The following is a 12,104-nucleotide window of genomic DNA, read 5'->3' as shown; positions in this document are numbered from 1 at the left end:
GGAGGTAGAAACTGATGATATTTTAATAACTGCATATGATTTTTGTTAATTGTTGGACGTACACAATAAGTGCATGGATCTAAAATAATTATTTTGGATTAGAGGTGCACATGAGTCCAGTCGAGCTTGAGTATCACAATATTTGTGCTCAACTTGATTTAAAATTTGTAGGCTCGGCTCATACTGTAATCAATTTCAAGCTCGAGCTCGACTTGTCAAAATATCAATTTACTCGAGCTCGTACTCAAAAAGATCGAAAATGTTTGTAGCTTTTAGAAGTTAAATTTTGCATTTCTAGACAAAAATACATGTAGTAAAATTCGAACTCGACTCATATGAACAGTCGAGCTACTAGAACTCGAATCCTTATCGACCCGAAAACTAATCACAAATAGTTTGAGTCTGTTGCGGCTTGCACCCCTAGTTAGCATTTAGTGATCGCATTCAGTGATCATATTTATAATAGAATAAAATTTATTAAATTTATTGAAGTATTGTTAAAAAAAAAGTGTAATCATAATCATATTACAGGCACATCTCATAAAGTTGGATAACGATGCATATGAATTACTATATTCAAAAGTGTGAAAATACTAATAAAATTTCAAATACACTAATTGATGTCTAGGGTGATGATTTCATCTAACATAATTAGCTCACCATAGTCATGGTTTGTAAGTTACTGTATTATTTTGAGAATTTATTCGATACACATCGAAACATAACAGTTGAGAGTTTTTTTATCATAAAAAAAATGTGTTACAAAAAATATCATTCACAATTTTGTTGCCCATAAATATTTTTAATTTAATCACAACTTTAGAAATTGTAGTTTCCCTAATTTTTCAAGATGTTACCATCTAACACTTTTTTTTTTTGGGTAATAAAACTTGAGGACTCAATCATAAAAAAAAAAAAAATCTTTGATATTTGTATAATTAAACTTTGCAGTGAGTTATCCATCACAAAAATCGATGATTGAAACTTAACCTTTAACGTGACGTGTTATAATATTACGACTTTCTCGATCCCATTTTTCTTCCCAAAACAAAATGAAAAATATTATGGTGTGCCATCAAATTTGGTGTAAAACTCAATAGATATGGCGACAAAGATAATATCTTTCTTGTATTAAAACAATACATGTGATTGTGCATCATCCAGCCATGTTCTGTGATGCACTCTTCAAATATCAAGTATGTGACAAAACTCCTATCCCATATTTATAGATCCAACCACCACTTAATTTATTTTTTTACAAAATAAAAAATAAAAAATAAATTTGATATCTTAGTTAATTCTGTTGGCGTTATATCACATGTTTAGGATTTACACGCCTCATTAGTCCACCTAATTTTTTAGGGAAACATATGAATCAATATAACTAACTGCATGAGCCAAAAACACTGGGCAAAAATTTGTGTGAGACGATCTCATGAGTTCTATTTTGTGAGACGGGTCTCTTATTTGGGTCATCCATAAAAAAAGTATTATTTTTTATTATGAATATCGATAGGATTGACCCGTCTCACAGATAAAGATTCGTGAGACCATCTCATAAGAGACCTACTCAAAACACTGAGATTTGTCTCTTTTACATTAAAAAAAATTCAAAATTATTTTTTTTAAAAAAAATTATATTTCGCAATTTTTGCAATGATTAAATACACTTAATATATTTATGAAATTTTTTTTTTTTTTTGTAGAGATACGAATCAGACGGAGCGGGTTGGGCAGCCCCGTTTGCATTTGGATCCAAACACGAACATTTAAGCTTAATTAATTGCGTTTGATATAATAATTGGTTTAAGCTTCAACCAATGGTACTTACAACTCGACAACAAAATGGACCGTACTTACCCGTATAGAGGCAGTGGGCACATGGGTCGGGCCCAATCCGGTTTCATGCTTTGTATCCATAAACAAATAAAATAATAAATAATATTAATGTGGGACCGAATTAATTGTCACATGTAATCGGCAGACAGTTGAAGACATGAGTCAGCAGCAGATTCGCAAAGAGTTATATTATACTAATAATATATTATTTTTAATGCTTTACTTTATTTCCTTTTTAAAATGTGATGAATCATTCAAATCACCTCAAGTGAAAAGATTTTGATTTTACCAATGAATAATTAACTTAACTCGAAAAATAATAATTAATTTTAGATTATTTTTTAATAATATAAAATTCTTTAGTTCAAAAAAATTAATACATTTAAGGTGATCAATTGCTTTTGTTTTAATAGATAATAAAAACTTATGTCAATTTTATGAAACATATATTCTATTTGTTTCACTCATGAAAAATATTATTTTTATTATAAATATAAATATGATTGATCCGTTTTACGAATAAATATATGTAAAATCGTCTTACAAGAGATAAACTCATGATAGAGAAGTTAGTGTCAGAGACATGACAAAAACTTGTGTGAGATGATCTCACGGGTCGTATTTGTGAGACGGATCTCTTATTTTGGTCATCCATGAAAATGTATTATTTTTTATGTTAAGAATATTTACTTTTTATTGTGAATATCAGTAGGGTTTAACCGTCTCACACATAAAGATTCGTGAGACCGTCTGACAAGAAACATACTCCAAACACATAGGCTAGATAGTGACTTTGATTAGATATATTTATACTATTGTTTCTTTTTAATGGAAGGTCAAGTGTCCTTATCCATTAATTAAAGCATTCATAAATTATAAATTAAGTATTATTTAATAATAATTATCAAAAAGAACGATCAAATGGATGTTAGAGTAAATTTTGAATATTATTTAATAATATTGATCATATTTGAGGGAAAAAAACAGAAAGAAAGAAAACTAAGGGATAAAATGATGCAACAAATTCTATTGAATTGTTGTAATATTTTTTATATATATGTAAATGGAGGACTTATGAATTTTGACTCGATCGGCTTACGATATGATATAATTATATATATATACACATTAAAAATATTAAACTCAAAAAGAAAATCCTAAACAATTAAATTATATATATACATTTAAAATATTAAACTCAAAAAGAAAAGCATAAACAATTAAATTATATATATATATATATATTTATAAATATAAAAGAGGAGAGTGACCGTATACGAATGGTGCATACGGCACAGTACAACACATGGCCGGAAGGTGGGCCCCAACTCTCTCGATTTCCACATTCCTAACCTATCTTTATTATTCGTGTCCACGTGCTGTGAAATGTCAATAATACCCTCTTCGGATGGTTTGAACAATCTCTCGTTTTCATTGCCAAGATCTAAATATTTTTTTGAATTTAAATAATGAACAATTTCAGTTGATTTATTCTGCAAATGTATTGAAAATTTAAAAATCAGTATCACATTAAAATTATCAAATAACATCTAAATCCCAAATTTAAAACAAGTTTATCAAATTCGAAACTCAATATTATAATTTATCGAACCCTTATTTCTTAGTATTTTTTTTAAAAAATAAATGTGTTCATTGTGAAAGACCGGTGGTAATGTGTAGAGATGACAATGAGACGAAGATGGATGGGTATGCCATCTCCATCCTCGTCTCCTAATTCCATCTTTACTTTTGTACTAATCTAATTTCTGTTTTTCCGATTTCGGAGAGTACTTGAACTCAAAAGCGTGGAGATCAAATCTTCATGCATATCTTAATCTCTATTTTAAAAATATTAATGGGATAAGACGGTACGGGAAAATTGTATTGTGGGTATTAGAAATGAATAGAAGGGCAAAACGGCGAAAGAAAATAGAACAGTGAGAACCCACCCCCCTCTCCTCACAAGTAGATCTCCCCACGTTATCAATGTTTCCAACTTTTATATATGACGATGAAATATATATATATATATGTTCTGTATTTGCTCCTTCACTGTCTCTGTATCTGTATCTGCGCTGCGTTAGTCGGTGTTGCACAATAGCAGAATACAGACTACCTCCCTTTTTCTCTCTTCCAACAAAATCAAAGATAATGTAAAAGACTGTTTCTTCATTAATAGCTTCTAATCTAATTGTTATACAGTTTCTCGTGTTTTTGGCTTTTGTTAATTGATGATATACTTTCCTACCAAACTTTCTGGCTGGCTTTGGAGGTTTTGTTCCTGCGAACCCGTGTGCTTCTTCAAGGCGTGTTTTTTCTTTTGTTTACGGTGTCAAGATTGATGCTTGATATTTGTTCACCTTTTCTATCTCATTTTTTGCATGCACATTCGGGTGATCTATTCATGGAGTAATGAGTTGTGGGTTTTCTTTTTAGCATCCGATTATTTTGTTTTTGAACGCATTGGTTCTTAGTTTATTATCTTGTAAAAGTCGAGGAGAGCTGGAAAATTTGATGTTATCCGGCGAAACCTATGAAGATTTTTCAGTGGCTGAAACAAATAGCAAGCACCCACAGCAAGCTGGAGAGGAGACTCTCTTTGGGAGAGTACAATAGAGCAGTTTCATGGTCAAAATACTTGGTTTCTTCGGGCGCAGAAATTAAAGGTAGAAGAGAAGAAGAATGGAATGCTGATCTATCCCAACTTTATATAGGGAACAAGTTTGCTTCTGGGAGACATAGTAGAATCTACAGAGGGGTTTATCAACAGAGAGATGTGGCTATTAAGCTTTTTAGCCAGCCTGAAGAGGATGGGGAGCTGGCTTCATTCTTGGAGAAACAGTTTACATCAGAAGTTGCTCTTTTGTTCAGGTTGAAGCATCCTAATATCATCACTGTAAGTGGGATCTAATTTGTTCTTTGTTTTGGGTGGTTTAATCTTGAGTGCTTTGTTGTGTGTAAATTGCGTTGGAAATGTTGTCCCTTACTTGTTAATCTTCTGAGTATTTGGATGCAGTGGTGAAGCTATGAAACAGTGAACCAAAACCCCAAAACTTTTACGCATAATAATCATCCAAACACATGGTAAAATTTAGGGAATCGTCCCACCAGCCCAGCTCCCTCCGCCATTGTTGGGCTTGATCGCTGGATTATTTTGTTGTGCAGGGGAGAGTGAAAATACACTGTCACCCACACATTTGTATATAAAGATGATACTAATGTTAAAGGAATATATTAAAGAGAAGGGGGCGACTGCCCCTTCTTACACCTCTTCTTGCGTCACCATTAAAGAGAAAGGGGTGCAATTACCCTTTCTGACTCCTCTTCCTCCCTCCCAGCTAAGGAATATTGAGGGTTTGCAGTTCTCAACTTTTATAAACATCACATGTGAATTTGAAGATTTCATGCCGCATGTTTGGTCTAATATGTTTTTGAGTGATACATACATTATACATAGGAAAAGTGATGCTGGATTGCCCCAACATAGTTTTATGTCAGATGGTTGGGCAAAGTAAGGAGGTTTCTTTCGTACTACATTATGATAACTGAAAATATCGTCGAAAAGTACTGGTCAGTTATTAGCAAATGGCAAGTGAACTCAAAATGTTGGTGCTCTATACAAGAACTTTTGGTGCCTTCCCTTATCTGAGAAAATTGTAGCCTAGACGTAAAATCATAAAATGAATTCTGGATGGAAAGGGATCGAATTATTGACCTTCACCCTTGCACAAAAGGGATGTGGTAAGCTTTTTCAAGACCGATGATCTTTGACATATGTCATTTTATAACTTTAGATGTCAGTGATTTTGTATGTTGTGTACCTGTGAACTTTTGTCATGTCAGTTGTATTTGAATCATCGTACTTCTATTGATATTTATAAACAATCAAACTACGATTTGGAAACTAAAACAGCGGTTCAAATTATGCAAGCCTTTTCTTTTCTTTTCTTTTCTTTTAAAGGAAATTACGCAAACCTTTTCACTGCATGCTAAGTAAATTGTACATGTTGGTACCTTTCCTCTGTGACTTGTGATTACAATATGTACAAGTGTGACTATAATATCTTGTTATACATCGGGTTTTGGGAGAGATGTGAATGGCTTTATAAGGCTGTGTATAAGATTTGAGCAATCATCTTTGTAAAATTGGGATTGAAGTGTATTAGCTGCTAATGGAACTATTTCATGCACACTTTTGCTTGTGCAATTCCAGAGGCCTGAAGCGTGAGAGTGGTAACATAGAACCGAGCACTTGAATGTCTGAATACTTTCGTAACAGTTGTCATTTTATTAAATTTATTATTCAAGCTTGTCGACTGTTTGTTGAATGACAGTGGAATCTCAGTTTTTGACACCATGTTGCTTTGCCTTTTATACCAGTTCATAGCAGCATGCAAGAAACCACCAGTGTTTTGTATCATCACTGAGTACTATCCTGGCGGTTCTCTAAGAAAATTCCTCCATCAGCAAGAACCGTATTCGCTTCCCCTCAATCTCGTACTAAAGTTGGCCCTCGACATTGCTCGTGGTATGCAATATCTTCATGCTCAAGGGATTCTTCACCGTGATCTTAAATCCGAAAATATGCTTCTCGATGAAGATATGTGTGTCAAAGTAGCCGACTTTGGAATATCGTGCTTGGAATCTCAGTGTGGAAGTGCAAAAGGATTTACAGGTACTTATCGTTGGATGGCACCAGAGATGATCAAAGAAAAGCACCATACAAGGAAAGTCGATGTTTACAGTTTCGGCATTGTTTTGTGGGAACTTTTAACTGCATTGACACCATTTGATGACATGACTCCGGAGCAAGCAGCATTTGCAGTTTGCCAAAAGGTAATTTATCTAGCATTCAAAGTATCTCTTACTTATTTAACATATTTAACTCCATTTCTTAGCCACATGATATTGACTATTGATTTCTGAAAGAAAATGCTGTAACTTGAACGAATATGCATACCAACCCTGATACGATATAAACCTTTGTTGAACATTGTCATGTTACTTCATGACTATGTTTGTTTTTGAACACATCATTGCATACTTCTTTTACTTAAAACTGCAAAATTTCCCAAGTTAGTACACTACTTGAGTACTTTCCTCTAATATATCACCCATTTAGAGAGGAAGAACCAAATTGAAGACACTTATTTTACATAATACATAACCATTTCCTCTTTGATATCTCTGTTAATCGCTATTTCATCATTAAAAAAAATCATATTTTAGTTCATTTTAAACAAGATATATAATTATATTAAGTTCACTAAAATACAAGTTTATTGTGTGTAAATGGTATTTACTTGGTTCAAAACAATAGTATGAACCAATCTTGTATAACTTACCAATTAATGTACACTTCCTTTTTGTGAGTAGCATTTATTTAATGTTTTTTTTCCGGTACAGAATGCTAGGCCGCCATTGCCTTCTTCATGTCCATCAGCATTTCGTCACCTCATTCATCGTTGCTGGTCGGGTAATCCTAACAAGCGACCACATTTCCATGAAATTGTGAGCATTCTTGAAAGCTATTCGGAGTCACTCGAGCAAGACCCCAAATTCTTTTCATCTTATGAGCCCCCTGAGGATCATACCCTTTCGCGATGCATTCCAAAGTGCATGGCTTTGAGGGCGTAAGAATGGGTACGATTTAAATGTTGATCGGGCCATATTTTTCTTTCTTGCATGGAGAGGCATGTGTAGTGTGTTGATATAATTGTATCTTTGAGCTACGTACAACTGGTATGCATTGTTTCATCTCTCTATGAAATAGATGTGTGTGTGGTGTGTTTCTTTGTATTGGTAAAAAAATGCATACGAATAACATGTGTTATTTATTATTTTTGATTTGATCAAATAATACTAAAAAATTAATACGAAATTATTTTCAATTTAGAAAAGTTGTTCGATTTAAAAAGAAAGTTTTGTTCAGATTTTTTTTCTATGTAAAATATGGAGTTATTTGAAAAGGTTTTTAGTGGACAAGAAAGGTAATTATGGAATTAATTATTTTAGTGTCTTTTAAAGTAGTTAATATGATGACCATATTTTTAATATAATACTAGTTACTCTGCACATGCGATGGGTGTGTGTATAGTTTTTTATTATTATTATCAATGGACTAAAATGAAATTTGACAAATTATGGGGAGACTAAATTGATATTTGAATTGTTGAAATAAAAAAATTAAAAATAAAAGCGTGTGTTGAAATTAAAAAAACAAAAAAAAAGTGAAATATTAGTATTATATAAAGGTAAAATTGAAAGAAAAAGTTGGTGTTTTTTCTAGGTGGTTATTATCATGTCATCAATTTTAATAAAATAGAATATATTATAGATTCTTGTGAAATGGGATAAGAGTTGAAGAAAAATGTTCTTTATAAATTGCCATTTTTTTTTAAAAAAATAGTGAGATGGAGAATTTCCTATTTAATCTATTATAATTAAATAACTAAGAAGTTATTATTCCGAAATTGTGACTTTTTCTATTTGATGATCTAATCTGACTAAACTACCCACGTCCCCTAAACCAAGGGATACTTGGCAATCGTGAGTTTTAGTTGGTGGTTTATGTTGCAGAAGGTGGGCCTTAGATGGGTTTCAAGTGGGCTGAGATTGGCGGACGAATGGTGATGGCCTACGACCAGCTCAGACCACTATGATATTGGGCCCTTATCCAATCCCAATAACGGGCCATGATTGTAAAACGAGAGTCCAATGGATCCAAATCACTTGATTCCATTTACATAAAAATTGTAATTATCTTCAAGATACTTAATCAGCACTAATAATTGTTATATAAAAATAGCAAATCTTGGTTATTTTCATTTTTTCCATTTTCCAAAATGGCCATGTGGGTTGAACTTAATTTTCAACTTTTCTACTTATTTCTTTCTCATTAAAAAAATATATGAAATTTACCCGAAAAAATTATTTACCAAAGAGAATGATGTACCATCTCTCACGTTTGTAAGCATCCCATAAAAGAATTACACAAAAACTCTTTTGATACGATCTTACGGATCAATTTCGTGGGTCAAATCTCTTAATTGGATCATCCATGAAAAATTATTACTTTTTATGTTAAGATTATTAATTTCTATTCTGAATATCGATAGAGTTTACCTGTCTCACAAGTGATTTCTCAAAGATTTAATATGATTTTGTTAAAAAGGAAAAAAAAATCAAATATAACTTTATATTAAAAAATTTTGTTGGACCGAATTAGTTTCTCCCATCACATACATGAAATAATCATATATTAGTTGGGGTTAGTTACACAGTAGCTGTTCTTGTGTTTTCAGCCAAATTTTATGTGCTTAAATTAAATTAAAAATGTAATCAAGACCCATAAAAATTAGTATATAATCACAGATCCAGTTTTCTATGATATTATTTATTAGGTTCGTGGCATGTCATTTGTCTAAAGATTACAATTAAAAAAATCACTTAGTGTAATTGTATCACTGAAAAGACAACTAAACTTTAAACAAAAGTCAATGTTCTGATTTTGAATATGATAAACGTATGGTAGCAGTTCAAAATTTGCAATAGTCTTTCCATAAACTCAATTGACTTGAAAAAAACGATAAAAGCTTGTGTGAGACGGTCTCATAGGTCGTATATTGTGAGACAGATATCTTATTTAGGTCATCCATGAAAAAATATTACTTTTTATGCTAAGAGTATTACTTTTTATTGTGAATATCGGTAGGGTTGACCCATCTTACAGATAAAGATTCGTGACACCGTCTCACAAGAGACCTACTCTGGAAAAATATGATAAGGGTTTCATTTTTAAGCACAACTTAAACAAATCAATTTTCAAGACTTAAATTTTCAGAACATGCAATTTCGAGATGGGATTGATTGTATTTTAACATGATATTCGAGTTCAGGTAGTATTATTGTTAGTTAAACAGATCGACTTACACATTTATATTATATATATTAATTTTGAGTAAATATTTTTTGAATTCATGGTAGGTCTTCCACATAACTCTCTTTTCGAAAAAAGGGTGTGATTTTCAACACTAATTAATAAAGGTTGGCTTCCTAATCACAAATTAATTTCATAAACTGCAATTTTCCTTGGTGCTGCTATGTTCTTGCACCCTTTTGAAAAACTTTTAGGTGACCCTTTGTTGTTCTTTTTATTAGTTTATTTGATAAATTTTTTAGTAAAATAAAATTTTAAAATATTGATGCTTTTTATTTATAATAATACAGAATCTCTGTTCCTTTTAATTTTATTAAATTAATAATTAACACACAAACTCTTGTTTTATGTGCTAGTGAACAAAACAAAAAGATCAACGTAAGTAGATAGCATAATTAATAACCATTTAATTTTATTTGAGCCAAATGTCAAATTTTGAAAAGTCAATATATTATATATACGTTCATTTAATTTAAATACAATGCAATTATTTCATTCAAAAAGAAAAAAAAATGCAATGCAATGATGATTTTAAACTTATTTGGTTCCAATTTTCTATTTGAAAATTATTCTATCCGTATTTTATAATTGTTTCAATCCCAGTCCTCTATTTTATAAGCTTTAGTCTTATCATTCTGATACAACTATACAAGTCTCACGAGAGGGGTCGCATGTAATTATGATTATATGTATATGCTCATTATTGATGTGATATTCGTAAATTGGATGTGATGAAATATATCAAAACTGTATATATGATATGTGAGTTTCAATTTAGTGGTGGACACAAAAGTAGGCATAACTGGTGGACAACATATCAAAACTATATATATTGTTGTGCATGCAAATAAAATCTCACATTAGAAATATAAAGAGAAGATCACGAGTTAATAAGATGAAATGATATTTCCATTTGTATGAGGTCTTTTGGGTAAAGTTCAAAAGTAAATCCATGAGAACTTAAGTTCAAAGTGGTCAATATCACAACATTGTATATATATGTGTGTGTGTGTATCATTTAGTTTTGCAAATAATTACAATTTTTTTTCTTAGTGTTAAAAAGGTTGGTATGAACATTTGAGGTCAGAGTAAACTTACACAATATTGAAATGTATATTACTAGAGTGAAGTGATTCCATTTACCAACCCAATCATCATTTGTTTGAAAAACATTGAGGAAAAATTGAAACTGAGAAATTGTATAATTTATAGTTTGGGAAAAGAATTTGGGATGAATTTTCCCAATAAGATTTAAACAGAAGAGGTAGAGTTAAATTCTTGAATAGCCTTAAAACAAAATAAAAACAAACAAATTAAATATTTGATTTATCCACCACAAGTTTCGATGTTTCTTTAGGCAACATGTACGTTTTATTTATAATATAGAGATTTAATTTTAAAAAGGTCTAAAATATTTATTTATTTATTTATTTATTTTGTATCCTTAAGGCTAGGGAATAATTAGGGGAGACAAGTTTTTATCAAGCGTGTATTATTTGTAGAGCTCATTGGACACAAAGTAAGAATTTAAGATATAACTTTTTCTTTCCATCTCAATTTAAATTCATGATTTTGAAATATTGTGCAATTTTTTTTTATTGACACGAATAATTACATCCATATTATTTTGGATTAAAAATAATTTCTAAAATAAAAAACAAATTTATTTTTGGGCAAGATCATGAAGGTAATTATTATGGAAATTTTGAGGAAATGTTGTGATTTAAATACTCTAGAGATAATATAGCTATATGTTTAGTACGACTTGAAAATGTAAATTACGAGATTCTATGGAATTTGCGAAGAGACGTAAAATGCCTGGATGTATGCATTATGGTTTTATGGAATTGTGTGGCTACATAAATTGCAAGTCTAACTTAAAATTACAAAGCATTGATTAATTTGAAGCTATTTTCACCGAACCATCCTCCAATATAGAAAATACACACTTTTCTTTTAAGAAAATTAAATAAACATTCTAAACTGTAATATTTTATAAAAGTTGCACGAACATCTTCTGGCCACTACAGCAACTTGAAATTTGGCAAGCTGTAGTATTCTGTTAATATCTTATAGATTATTGATCAAAATAACCAACGGACTTACGGACAAAACAGTTTGAAAGAAAACTCAATTTTCCTCAATTCATATTTCAGGTCTTCTAGACTAGTTCGGACATTATCTATGCTAATTGGACGCTACCGATTGTTGTATCTGTGTCATCCAGCTCGATCTTGCAGCGTCCGGTTATTATAGATAACGTCCGAATCAGTCTTGCAAGACTGAAATATGACTTGTAGAAAATTAATTTTTCTTTTTAACGGTT

The 12,104-nt window shown here is 31.2% G+C and overlaps 1 protein-coding gene across 1 annotated transcript; it reads left to right on the top strand.

Annotated features, from left to right (window-relative positions):
* The first annotated feature begins 3,850 nt into the window (after window positions 1–3,850).
* Window positions 3,851–7,634, top strand: LOC140967549 (serine/threonine/tyrosine-protein kinase HT1-like). Its single transcript, XM_073428144.1, has 3 exons — window positions 3,851–4,735; window positions 6,220–6,675; window positions 7,246–7,634. The coding sequence occupies exons 1-3, from the start codon at window positions 4,373–4,375 to the stop codon at window positions 7,474–7,476; spliced, it is 1,050 nt and encodes a 349-aa protein (XP_073284245.1). The 5' UTR covers window positions 3,851–4,372; the 3' UTR covers window positions 7,477–7,634.
* Window positions 7,635–12,104: the final 4,470 nt, after the last annotated feature.

The sequence above is a fragment of the Primulina huaijiensis genome, unplaced genomic scaffold (assembly GCF_012295235.1).
Source record: "Primulina huaijiensis isolate GDHJ02 unplaced genomic scaffold, ASM1229523v2 scaffold25443, whole genome shotgun sequence".
NCBI classification, from domain to species: Eukaryota; Viridiplantae; Streptophyta; class Magnoliopsida; order Lamiales; family Gesneriaceae; genus Primulina; species Primulina huaijiensis.
This window is presented reverse-complemented; position numbering and strand designations above follow the sequence as displayed.

Excerpts from the sequence above, each read along its gene's own strand:
- LOC140967549 (XM_073428144.1), top strand. The coding sequence starts at position 4,373 with ATGAAGATTTTTCAGTGGCTGAAACAAATAGCAAGCACCCACAGCAAG. Across the intron at positions 4,736-6,219 it reads AGCATCCTAATATCATCACT|TTCATAGCAGCATGCAAGAA; the intron begins GTAAGTGGGATC and ends CTTTTATACCAG. Across the intron at positions 6,676-7,245 it reads CATTTGCAGTTTGCCAAAAG|AATGCTAGGCCGCCATTGCC; the intron begins GTAATTTATCTA and ends TTTCCGGTACAG.